General features: G+C 48.8%; 3 protein-coding genes across 7 annotated transcripts in view; 1 reads left to right on the plus strand and 2 right to left on the minus strand.

Moving 5' to 3' along the window:
• Positions 1-1,354, minus strand: Ist1 (increased sodium tolerance 1-like protein). Its single transcript, XM_089571279.1, has one exon. It carries the CDS (start codon positions 1,109-1,111, stop codon positions 80-82), a length of 1,032 nt encoding a protein of 343 aa, XP_089427405.1. The 5' UTR covers positions 1,112-1,354; the 3' UTR covers positions 1-79.
• On the plus strand, positions 142-3,448 carry LOC149359075 (DNA polymerase beta-like). The gene has a single exon (XM_089571280.1). The coding sequence runs from the start codon at positions 1,592-1,594 to the stop codon at positions 2,597-2,599; it is 1,008 nt and encodes a 335-aa protein (XP_089427406.1). The 5' UTR covers positions 142-1,591; the 3' UTR covers positions 2,600-3,448.
• Positions 2,613-13,014, minus strand: part of LOC149359076 (midasin) — a 147,938-nt gene continuing 137,536 nt past the window's right edge. For all 5 annotated transcript variants that reach the window (XM_089571243.1, XM_089571242.1, XM_089571245.1 and 2 more), the window contains 7 exons: positions 11,232-11,423; positions 10,615-10,782; positions 9,010-9,234; positions 7,345-7,579; positions 6,679-6,789; positions 5,277-6,478; positions 2,613-2,851 (listed from right to left, as the gene is read on the minus strand). In XM_089571243.1, coding sequence (XP_089427369.1) covers positions 2,675-2,851; positions 5,277-6,478; positions 6,679-6,789; positions 7,345-7,579; positions 9,010-9,234; positions 10,615-10,782; positions 11,232-11,423 — 2,310 coding nt within the window. In that variant the 3' untranslated portion in view covers positions 2,613-2,674. The remainder of the gene's footprint in view (positions 2,852-5,276; positions 6,479-6,678; positions 6,790-7,344; positions 7,580-9,009; positions 9,235-10,614; positions 10,783-11,231; positions 11,424-13,014) is intronic.

A 13,014-nucleotide genomic window follows, 5' to 3' on the forward strand; every position in this document is an offset into this window, starting at 1 on the left:
TGCGCAACTATTCCTTTATTTTAGCACAAAGCAGATTGAACGAAAAAGAAAAGCAACACATGAGGGTTAAACCGGCGCACTACTTCCGCTTCTTGAGTTCCTCAAATCGGCGCGTCAAGTCGTCAAAGTCGAGGTCGTCTTCCTTGGATGGCGGCTTCGGCAGGCTGCCCGCGGGGACCGAAGGGAGGTCCGGCAGACCGCTCACTGCACTGTACGGCGGTAGGCCGTCGGCGAAACCGACAGTGTGCGGGTTGAGGGCAGGGTATGGGCTAGCGACGGGCGGCGCCAATGGAATAGGCGGGGGGCCAGGCATCTCCATCTTCTGCGGCGCCATCGGCGCAGCTCCAAAGTCGGGACCCTGAGGAGCCAGTGGCGGCGCCTTGTAGTCCGGTCCCATTGGTCCAGCACCTGGCGGCGGCGGCGGCGTGTAGTCCACACCCTGTGGGGCACTGCCAGGAACGAATTGCGGGTAAGGGTCTGCGACGAAACCGGGTGGCCTAGCTGTAGCGCCCAAGTCGATCAGGAGCGGTGGCGGCGATGCCTGATCACTCGGTTCCTCCATGACAGATTTGTCCGGCTCATAGGGCACGTCATGGCTTTTTGCAATCTCAATGAGGTACTGCTCAACCAGCAGCCGCGGTGGCGCCTGAACGCTCAACTTCTGCATTAACTTTTCACTCACCGTTGACAGCCCGTTATCGCGAGCAGCCTGAGCGTACGGTTTTCCGTACTTGATCGCCAGCTGATCGGCGACTGCTTTCAGTTCGGCAACGTCGGCCTGCAGCCGCGGTGCCACCCAAATCAGGCTGGACACGGCTTCCGAGAGACCTTCGTCCAGCGTCTTCATCTGCTGCAGGAGACCGAAACGTGCCAGCAGCAGGTCACAGTAGACTTCGACGAGTTCCATAGCTTCGACAAGGTAATCCTCTCGGATTATGTGCTCCACGCGTATCCGCGCCCTTTCGGTTTTCCCGTTCGCCAGGTGTTCTGCGATCTCCTTGCGCGCCTTCTGCGCTAGCTCGGTCTTCTTGCGCTCAAGGAGCTTTAAACGGTTGATCGTCAGCCTCAAGTTAGTCTTCAACTTGGCGTAGTTGGGACCCGCGGAAAACATGTCCGCGCAAGTGTCACGGACGCCTAGCGACCGACAGCGCACAGGTAACACAGGGTACTTCGAGCAATTCGACAACGCTTCCTACCTTCCAGACATGGACTAGATGACAGCTGTCAGCTTCCTGTATGCAGGCAAGCAAGCGCGCTTCTGAATGCTAGTAGAGAAAAGCAGAACCACAGCGGCAGCCTTCCCCGCCCCTAGCACAGCTATTGCGACATGGATGACTGGATAGATAACTGGATAGACGTGACCGTCGGTGACTCACATTCGACTTTGGATTGACTAGGCTTTCGACCGACTTCGGACTAGCTTGCAGCGCGTGATGTCCATAATTTCTGCGTGTGTGTGAGTAGCTGGTTCGTGCAGACGAACTGCCGTGAACATTTACGTGCAAATAGGTATCACTGCCAATGCATACGGTTGCACACTAGTTGTGGAGTGCGCACACGTCGAAAGAACTTATTCAGCACAACGCTCGGCATGGGAAAAAAGAAATGGAGCGAAACTGGCAAGCCCAATGGCGACATTTGCGAGTTTCTGAACGAGTTGGCAGACTACGAAAAGAACATTACGCGTAACATTTACAAGAGCAACGCGTACCGCAAAGCAGCCGTAACGCTTGAGAAGCTAGACAAGAGAGTGGCAAGTGCCGAGGAAGCTAAAGCGCTACCCGGTATCGGCGCGAAAATTTCTCAGAAGATAGGAGAGTTCCTCCGAACGGGAAAAGTTTCGAAGCTCGAGAAGGTCCGTAGCGACGAGAGCACAAGTGCGATCCAAGAGCTTACGCGGGTGTCGGGCATAGGACCGGCGCACGCGAAGTCCCTTTACGACAGAGGCATTCGCAGTATTGATGAGCTGCGTCAGAACCAGGACGCACTGACTGAACACCAGAAGATCGGGCTGCGTCACCTGGAAGATTTCGAGAAGCGTATTCCCCGGGAAGAAGTGGCCCTTCTGGAGGCCCGCATCATCGACGAGCTGAATCAGTTCGACGAGGACTACCAGGCAGTCGCATGCGGCAGCTATCGTAGGGGCCTCCCCACGAGCGGCGACATCGACGTGTTGGTGTGCCACAAGAGCTATCGGTCTACGGATAAGAGAACGCCGAAACTACTGGCGCGCCTTGTAGAGCACCTGCGTCAAGCGGGCCTCGTCACTGACGTTATGTCTTTGGGGGAAACAAAGTTTGCGGGCGTGTGCAAGCTCGATGCGTCAAGGCCTCATCGACGTATTGACATACGAGTGCTTCCGCAGGATCAGTTCTTCTGCGGCTTGCTCTACTTCACGGGCAGCGACTTGTTCAACCAAAGCATGCGCGCGCATGCCATCCAGCAAAACATGACGCTGAGCGAGTACGCGCTGCGCCCAATCGGTTGCACAGGTGTCCCGGGAGAGCCCCTGCCCATAAGCAGTGAGCGTGACGTGTTTGATTGGCTGGGCCTGCCTTACTGGGAGCCAGACAAGCGCAATGGACCCCTTAAACCATAAACACAGCGCAGGGTGAAGGTGGAATGGCACATTGGTAAAATTTATTCAATGAACTTGTACAACGAAGGCTTCTTACTAGGCTTGCAAGATGAGTTCCAGCCACTGACGCAATGCCTCTCCTAGGACTAGTGGCATTGACGCCAGATCCCGGAGGATGACGTAGAAGGGGAATGGGAAACGCTCCATGTAGCTGCGGAGTTTCACTTGCCCTGATGGTCCAAACTCTGGCTGCCGAATCTCGAGTATGGAATCCTGCCAAGCCAGTAGTAAGAGTGCAAAAAGCAAGAAATTTAAGCCTTAAGTACAAGCAGAAAAGCTCTAAGTTGACAAAAGTCTCATCACTAATAAAGCATCAGCATACATCATTTCGATAAAAGTAAAGGCAACTTGATAAGACAGTAAATAAACAATAAAAAAAGCCATTACCCCAGTGCGTAGGGTATTAACCAAAGATTGGTCTTTGTTGCCTTGCATATGACGACCTCTGAGAACTAGTCTTTTTTTAGAAAAACAATGCGTTAGTTGCAGTAACATTATCATTATATGTTTACTTAAAAAAAAAAAAAACAGCAGTACAATGCATGAATAATTAGGCCGCATGTGCCCGGTTGTGTAATGGTGTATTCCAATCGGCGATTGGCAGTAGCTCTGGATCCGCGAAGGAGCAAGATATCTGTCGTGAACTCAGGACCTCAATCCAAATTGCCATTGAAAGATGCTCTTCGGTATCGCGGAGCAAGAAAACTTCCTTCGCATCGCCGATCGAAATATTGCAAAAGTTTCTGCACATAACTTGTTCTATGTTTTGCAGTGTATGCTTATAACTGACATTAAAAACTAGGTGCAATATGTGGGTTAAAGCAACATTTTTTGCACATGCTCTTTCTCTTCCTCCTCTAAAGCAAAGAGCGGAATTTCAAAACGGGCCATGTTTGCAGTCCACACTACAGAAATTTCCCCTCAAGAAATCCTGTGTCCAGACTGGTCCACAACTTGGAGGTTAGTGGACAGCTAAGCCAACTGTGGCATTCAGATGAATTGCTCAACAGCTCACAGGAGCCAACTAGCAGCAGACTGTTCAACTCGCACACACTGCCACCATCTGCAATCCTCAAAAAACTGGTCATAAGAGAAGATTTTGGCTCAGTTTTTAAAACTTGGGACGATTACAGAACTCTGCTTGCAGCCTGTCCATGCAAAACAGCAGCACATGCACATCATTGTTCCAGTGATAGAAACCTTGATCATTTCACCATGTTGAACACATTGCCCACCATTTGTGAACCTACCCTACACAGTATGACAACTCCCCCCTTGTACATCTCGAAAGCAATTTCATGGCATATAGGATGAAGCTCAGTATACAGACCACCTTTACATATTTTTACGTTAAAAGAAAACGCAAAAGTGGTACAAGAACACATAGCTGCACATGAGCAGAAATGTGTACTCGTATATTAATGGTATCTACCAAGCGCTACTATAGGCTCCATCACCATGTGATCGCTTGGCATTGTTGACAAAAGCTGGCTGTGATCCAGCTATATCTTCATCTGGGTTATGCCGTGTTGCCATTGCTTGGAAACCCTCTGGCAATCTGAGTATACACATTGATAAAAATGTACTGTTGTGCAGTATCTTCCTTAAGTTGGTGGCAATTCATGCTTGAATTTCAAAGCACAACGAAAGGGATAGAAAAAATGGCACTTGTTTCATTGCCTCCTTTGTTTTCAGTTTTTGTTCTTCCATTTCATGTGCTACTTGTTTCCTTGCATATTGTTGTCATGCCAGTTTGAAGCTGTAGATATTGAGGACCAGCGTTGTACCTCTGTCTCTCTCGCCTGTTTAGTCTTTTCCTGTCTTTACTCTTTATTTCATTCTGTGTGTCTGCCAGCTCAATACAGGAAAAAGATCCTGCTGGCTCAGTTCAGAATCATTTGGCCAGGTCTTTAAGACAATCTTCTCCATTGTCGTCCCACTTTACAGTGTTGCCAATAACTTTTAGTTGGCTCCTTTAGTGTTAAAGCGCTACTTCACTAGCAAAGTTGAAAAACCCGAGGTATCTCCGAAGCCTCAATCCCTTGACTTGACGGGCCATCGGTGGAGGCCTTCAACGCACAGAGCCAGCCCCCCCCCCCCCCTCACCATCACGCACACACACTTCCCACACGCCGATAGCGTGACTGTAATAGCAGCAGCCACCACCTCTGCCATGGCTCACGCAACGCTGCTACGAGAGGTGGGCGGGGAGAGTGGGTGAGGCCCAAGTGCCACCAGTAGACTGGCCGCGGAGCTCCCTCCTCCCACATGTTCCCTCTCTCAGTCTGCCCACCTCCATGAAACGGTCTCTTCGCCTCGAGTTGTCGACACGCAAGAGCCATCGCACCGGAATCATACGAGCAACCGTGCCACGGTGATTGGCGCACGCTACTCATGCCGTGTGTTTTCATGCAGCTACCTCTGAGGCAGTGTTGGCTCAAGTGCTTTCGCACGTCCTACTTGGTTTAACTATGTTAAAAACTCTACCATTCTTCTTTGTATCACAGGAACCTAGCTACTTGTGCATAAACAGTAAATCAGGGTACGCAGGGCATAAAGAAAGACTTGCAATGGTTAGTCAAATAGGGTACCAATAAGCATACCAGAAAGCAAAGACAAAGAAAGAGAGCACACTTGCCTTGCCTCCCAGGCTATCCAGCACAACGAACACCATGAGCAGCCCTTGCGAATGAGCACTACGAACTGCACGGGCCACGTCCCCTTCACTGCAGATGCCTCTGCCATCCGAGATGATAAGCAGCAAACGTGCTGTGTCTGGACCTGGGGGTGACAAGTCCATAGCTGCCCTCAGAAGAGGAGCCACTCTGGTGCGTGTCTGCTGGAAGCTCAGTGACCCTGCCACTTTGGCACCGGACTCGCGTGTCCACGGCTGGCCCAGTGGGTGCAGTACCTGCACTTGTTCACCAAAGCTCACCACTCCCAACTCCCCAGCCTCCAACAGGCTCAATGCCTGGGCCAACAGCGCCATTGACTGCAGAGCCAGAGGCCCACAAGGCCCCATGCTGAGCGAGTCGTCGATGGCGAGCATCACTCGGTACTGCCTCTGCGAAGGCTGCACTCTACGCAGCCAAATCTTGTCCTTGCGCAGCTGGCTCGCCAGGTATGCTATCACACGTCGCATGCAGAGCCGCTTGCCAGACCTGAAGTCACCTCGTAGCCGTGATGCCTTGGTCGGTTCCAGCACAAGCCGTAACTGCTCACAGAGTTCCAGCACTAGAGGAGCCACTTCGCGCTCCGCTTTTTCCCAGGCTGCCCATGCCTCAGACTTCAGCTCCACAGTGGCCACTTCCCACTCTGCTGGCAAGTGTTCCGCCTCATCTGCTTCCGCTCCTGCCACAAGATCAGCTTGCGTGTGAAAAGTGGCATCAGGCCCTCGTTCCACGTATGCTGTCTCCACAATGGTGCCCGGCTTTTGCTTCGTTTCCGCCTCTTCTGGGGCGGCTACATTACTGCGTGTAGCTGGTGGTCTCTCTGAAGGATCTGGCACATCCTCTGTTGCTTCTTCTTCGTCTTCCCCCATCAGCTGGTCTGGCATCCTTTCCTCAGCCGGGTTCTCCACTGCAGCCTGCGCTTGTTCCATGGTGGCTGTGTCAAGTGCGACTTCATCGTGTGCCTCTTCGCTGGTTACATGCTGGAAGAGTTCAGTCTTCTCCTTTTCCTTTGGCTGTGAGCCTTGCTCTGTGGTGTGCAGCCTGTGTGGCTTGGCACCTTCTGGCTCTGCTGTGGTGCGGTTCTCAGACGTTTTGAAGGGCAGTGGCTCGTCTTCAGTGTGGCTCTCCTGGCTAGGGCCTGATCCAGAAAGGCCCTTTGTCTGTCCACCTATGAGTAAACAAACAACATGAAGTGCCTTTGGCTTTGTTACACAAAAACATTAGCTGTGCTCAACCGAGATTAACTGTGAACAGCCACATGGCATCAACACACAAAAATAACAAAGCATCATGGTTCCAGTGAGATGCACAGAAGGAACAAGTACACATGTTGCAGAAAGCCCAATAGAAGAAAAAGGCTTTGCTTACCGTGACCTGCGGTTGCTTCCTCCTGTTCAGTTTCTTCAAGTGACGAGCCCTGTTCTGCATTACTGGCATTTAACCCAGTGCCTTTATTTTCAGCTTCGGTAGATGCATCACCTGAACGAAAAATAAGGCACACTGCTGTGATGTGTGTAAATAAGGGATCCAGTGTACAACAAGGAACAAGAATATACAGTGACTGAAGTTAACCTAGCTATTTACGTGAACCACGGTAGCCCACAAACTTGCCACTACATACAACTTCTTCTAGCAATGCAAGCGCACACTTTTCATGGGACTTTAACTGCCTTCATTCCATTCACTCCTCATGAATTTGTGAGAATGAAACACACAAAATTACTCACTAAAATATTAAATATGATAACTACACGAATGTAAGATGTCAGCACAGAAACGTGCAATGCATGCTTGACATGCAGCAGTTCAACTCGGAGCTTCATTCAATTGTACTGTACATATTCCCAGACGCACAAGAGCCCATGCACCTTTGTCCAAACTACACTACAACACCCTCGGGCACCAGGAATGCTGCTTACTGTTTCTGCCTCCATAGTGGAAAGTGGCGCTACTAGCCACTATGCACAATACATCACAACAAGGATAACGAGAGAAGCCATGCTCAATGAGCTCAAATAGAATCACGGCAATAACCTGCTACACTGTCATCCTGCATGTCCAGCGGAGGAGCGGCCTGCTCTTCAGGCGTTCCTTCCTCTGGGCCACCGGCTTCTTCTTGATCTGCGTCACCAGCAGCCTCCTCACTGTCAGAGACAGCAGCCTCTTCCTCGTTAGGTAGCTCGGATTGTTCCTCTTCATTCTCATTGGCACCATCTTCTGCATCAGATCCCAGGTCCATCCCTTCAGGAAGCTCCATGGGTTCCGGTTCCTGGACAAGATAAGCAACCAAGGCTGCTATTGCACAGACTCTGTGCCACTGTTTGTAGTGTTTTAAACGACCACTATACTTCTAGATATGGAGAAAGGCAATGCTTCTGTAAAATATACCTGCAGCAATGAACCAGAGTCTCTCCAATTAAACACTGTTACACCTTGCATTCTTTTATTGATCACATTACTGTTGAAATCAACGATAGATAATTTTACGTGCAGAGGACCAGTTAATCTGCTCCGATATTGTGGTTTTGTTGAGGTTGGATTTATGAAAGTCTGCACACTATTCAATCACTGTTATATATTCTAAAATTCTTAAATGATGATGATGATCAATTTTTATGGCGTAAGAACCTCTCGGCCAAAGAGTGCCATGGCACAAAGTGTTTTCTTCTGCTCAAGGTGGGATCCAAGACCCATTTCTCAAGCATTTCACCCTAAAGAAGCCGAGCACCAGACCAGGGGAAAGCTTGTACCCATTGTATCACTGATGGGTACCCGGTGGCACCGGGGATCAAACCCCGCACCTCTCGCATGCAAGGCAAATGCTCAAACCACAAGGCCACTGCTGCGGTGCTTGAATACTAATTTCTTGAACTGAATATGAACCGAATAACAAGTGTAATTGATTCATAATAGAAATTTAAACTATTCACAACTCTGGTTTTAAATTTTTTGCCGAGTTTCTCAGCACCACAGCCCGATATTCGCTTCTTTGGGCAAATGGCTTACAATTGCCGCAAAAAAGAAATTGTCAATAAAAGTCAGTAGATTGTCCCTTTATATAGGACACACTGACAAAGCAATGCACTAATAAAATTTCATGTTTCCAGAGTAGTGTTGTCACACTGTTGCACTACACTGCAGAATGTAAAACTGCAGCCAGTTCCATCTGTATTCCTCCTGTACGGTCATGCCGTGGTCTGCAAAGAGTACCGTAGACTGCATGGCTGCACATCGAGTGCATACACACGATACAGTGCCAGTCCATTTCAGGAAAAGAATCCTGCCAGACTGGCGCCAACATCCCCCCATCCACAGCCGCGCATACCGCCAGTGCGTTAGCAGAGCACACAACAGTCAGCATGCCAGCACACACTTGCCTGTCACTGCAGGTGCTGTATCATGCCTATTACTCTTTTGCAGTCACTGCTATATTAACCCACTATATTGCATCAATACAGCACCTGTACCAAATGACTCTGCCAGTATCACTGGAAAATGCATTTTCCAGTGATACAGCACATACTCATAATCGGATGTGTCACGTGGTGCAGAAAGCTGATAACAGCTTCGCACACACAAGAGCCGATGCACAGAATTCCATGAATGCAAACCGGTACACAAAAAATGCAGCGATTCTGCCATAAAAGGCACACCTTCCTTTAAAAAAATAGAGAAGTGCAGTACATGTAGGGCTTGTACCTCTGGGTTCATGAAGTCTGTGTCAGGTGGGGGCTGTTCAGGGTTATCACATGGGCCGTCATCGTCGGCACTTGCAGGTGGTGGCTGCTCATTCTGCGGTGCAGCCGACTCGTCTCGTGCAGCCAGTTCGGGCTGCTGCTTGCAGGCCTCACCACTGGCCCCCTCCTCCTCTTCCTTCTCGTCACCTGCCTCCTCAGGTTCATCGCCCTCCTCCTTGTCCCAGAGCTGCCACCGGAAAGAGGGCACGTATAATCTTCAAATGGTGGCAACTAAGCAGTACCTTCATCATTTCATGGCTTTCAACAAATCAAGCGGCAACAAAGTTTCCTAGATGTGGGACAGGCAGAAAGCGCATGCACCCACTCAAGAGATGATGCATGGGTTACAATGCACCATTCAATAGGCATGATTTTTACATGACCGCCTGCCATGTTGTGGCACCTCGACTCACCTCTCCTGGAGCCTCATGCAAAATTCTGCAAGTGGGCTTTCCCGCATATCATAGTTGACCAAAACAAGATGGCAGAGCTCACACTAGGAGAGTTATGAAGGTGAGAGGATGAATACCATGGGTGCAGGAGATAAGTATGTAACACATTATGGAAACACAATATCAGAGAAAACAGTGCGCTTTCCTGTAGCGAATGTTCAAAGCGGGTGATTGGCCATCCTGTTCTCATCAGGTGCCATGTGGGAAAGCCCACTTGTGGAATTTTGCATGAAGTCAAGGTCAGCATCCAAATGCAATCGTTTCATGTGATAAACACCGGAGAAGAAAGCGAAGAGGACCTATGTATTTTTTCTCAATAGTCAGATTAATGTGCCCTGGTATTATGGGTTTGCCATGGTTGAATTTCTGAAAGCTGGCGTGGTGTACAACTGCTGGTTGCTGATAAGTATTCGGGAGTTTTCGAATATTTGTAAATTCTCGATTATAGATTTCTAAGAAAATTAACCAAATATCAAACATATTGAATTCACATTTTAAATGTCAAATCTTCACACAGCCCTAATTAAAACATTTCAATTGAGTCAGTTATCTGAACTTGGTTCACCATGCTGGTTCACAAAATGGGTTCAGTCTTCCTTAACTCAGTAATGAGCCGACTCATGTTCGACAAATACGGATAAACCTAAAAGCACATTTTAAAAAATCTACGACAAGAAATGTATTGCAATATATGTTTTTGCTTTCTGCTACAATAAAATTTGAATATTTTCTCCATTTCACTAGCTACAAAGCAAAGACAGATTTGTTCTCCGGGTTACAAATACCTTAGTGGCAATGAGAATTTTTATCATGGAAGCTACAGCCTCCACCCACCCCCATTCACAAGAAAAAAGTCCACAATTTCCCTAGATAAAAAAAAAAACTATTCCACCCCTCAGTTTTCATGTCACTTCAGATACTAAGTAAAAATAATCGGTACTAAGTAAAAATGACACAGTCAGGTCAATTGGTTTCAGGTGGATTACAGGTGCCTCAGTTCCCTTTGTTGGCTCCCTTGCTTTCTAGTCACGCCTCTTGCAGAGGATCATGCAGAGGTTAAAACTGTAGTAGAGCACAAACAGAGCACAATACAGCATGAATAGTAAACAAGAGACCTCTTGGTCAAGTTCCTGGTTGGCCTGTACATCCCCCATCTGGTCTTCAAGTTCCTCTTCGTCATCCTTGTCATCATCATCACTCTTTTCCTCGTTGCCTTCATGATCCTCAGGATCCTGAGCAACAGCATCGAAGTCGTCGGACATCTCCACTCCGTTCTCTTCCTCCTGCACTCACACACCAGAGCATGCAAGCACTTTCATTAGACAATATAGTTCCCGTTAAAAAAGGAATATGACTGTCAAATGATTTTTTAACCTCAAAGTGAAGTCTGAAAAATTGCAACCATAAAAAAATAAAAATAAATGCAGCTGAATAAATTGGTTGTTGTTGTTGTTGTTGTGATTGAGAGAAGGATGGAAAAGAAATTGCATGGGCCTGCCTACTGGCTCGAGCCAAGCCACCACCGCTGCCACGTGCAGATAGAGGAGAGTTAAAAGATTAGAGGAAAGAGAAAAAGGAAAGAAAAGACGCGCGAATAAATTGGTTCACTGCTATCAGTAGGCTAATCACACTACAGAAGATTGAAGAGATTAACTGCAAAGACACGAAGAGCAATAAGTGCAGCGGAAAGCCTGGGTTCCTTGTTTGTGAACGATCCACCAAAAGGTCTCACCTTGGGTTGGTTCTCATTGTCCTGTTTCTCCTGTTCATTCTGGAGGCCTTCTAGCTGATCTTCGGACTCAATGCGGTCGCTGACATCTTTGGCGCCCTGTCCTTCCCCTAGTCCGCCATCCTCCAGTTCCTGGAACTCTGGCGCTCCTTCTCTCTCGATCTCCTCCCGCCACTCTTCAGGAATGCACAGGCCCTGGTGTGATGCAGAGAAGCAAGCTTTCAATACTTTTGATCTGTTCCAAGATATTTGCCATAGGACAAGGCAAGAATGAACAGGAATACCAGGAGGTACCTGTTTACCTGTGAATACGAATAGTACTTGCTAAGAGTAAAGCTGGCCATCTAGCCAAATGATGTCAACCAAGTTTGTGCTGAGCTGCTACAATTAATTAATGTCACAATCACTGATGGCAGGGGTTCTCAAACTTTTTCACCGTGATGAACTCCAAAAGCCCTCAAAATGTGCCAAGGAACACCCCGTCACAACCAGGTGCCACAATCAGTCGGTATTGCTTGTGAATGGACCCTTCCCGCTGTTTCGTTCACTTTTGTAAGTGAAGTTTCATTCACTTTTATTTTTTGCTTTCAGAAATCAGTTTTTGATTCTATGCCAATCACTAACTCATGCTCACACCAACCTCTAACCCTAAGACAAGAATGTAGAAAACTAGTCACAGGACAAATGTTCCCCCGCATTCACGCTGTGCTGTGCACAGAATCACATGACACCTCATCTGGCTTTCACTGGCTATCTGCTGCTTCCGGCATTAGTGCAGCGTCGGCACTTTTTGTTCTAATCCGACTTTTTCACAAGGCCGCTCTGCAGATGCGTGCCTCTTCTCCTCCAGTTCAACTGGTTGCAAATATAACTGCCCACTCCTACTGTGCATGCACAGTTCATGTTAATGACAGGCGCATGAGATTAGTGGCGACAGCTGGACAGCACACACACGCACACTTGCCACTTCCCAGGCGCAGCTAGCTCTTTGCGGAACCAGATCGTGTCTACATTTCCCATGTGCATTTGTTTTCAATCAGTAGCAGACAAATTTTTGCCACTCCCCAGAGAGTGCCACATCTTGCGAAAAAGCCGAATTATGATAGCAAATATGCTCGCCGCAGGCAAAGATTTGCTCCAACGCTGCTGACACTATTGAATCGCCTAAAACAACGCCTGACGAGACGTGCACGTTTTTTTTTTTTTCTTGTCTGGGCTCGGCTAGCTCGGCGGTGTAGCCTGCACTTTCGGTTGCGACGTGCACAAGTGCGTGTAACACGTGCTGCCTTGAGCGTCACGCCCCTTTCCACATCATCTTGCTGGCATTCTAAGCATATGCGCAGTGGGGCAGCTGGGTGCAGTAGTGGCTTGGAATGCTGCCACTAGCGCCGGCGCCCCTGTCAAAATATAAACAAATGGCGCCATTACTGGCATGCTGCATCTTAGCGTGCTGCCAAACTCTGTGCTGCGTAAGGCACCAACACTGATATGAGGGCCAGCGTCAGTGGCGCCATCAGGTGTCACAGTTGGGCACTGTGGGACAGACAGACGGTGCGGACAAAGGCGGTGCGGGAGCACAAGGATCAGCAGGAAGACATGTGCGTGGTGTGTGGTGGTTGGTGTGAGTAGGGGGGGACTGTCACGGCGGATATATATCAGTGCGGCATGAGCACGATTGGAGCGTGAACTGCAGCACGGGAAAGTGTGTGAATGGGGTGACTTCGGTCTAGTAAATAAACCTCGAAACCTAACAAGAGGGGGCTCGTCCTACAGAACTGACATGGTG

Source organism: Amblyomma mixtum, chromosome 2, assembly GCF_055824585.1.
Source record: "Amblyomma mixtum isolate Tamu chromosome 2, ASM5582458v1, whole genome shotgun sequence".
NCBI classification, from domain to species: Eukaryota; Metazoa; Arthropoda; class Arachnida; order Ixodida; family Ixodidae; genus Amblyomma; species Amblyomma mixtum.

Bases quoted from the DNA above. Each gene is read 5' to 3' on its own strand.
- Ist1 (XM_089571279.1), bottom strand. From the start codon at position 1,111: ATGTTTTCCGCGGGTCCCAACTACGCCAAGTTGAAGACTAACTTGAGG.
- LOC149359075 (XM_089571280.1), top strand. From the start codon at position 1,592: ATGGGAAAAAAGAAATGGAGCGAAACTGGCAAGCCCAATGGCGACATT.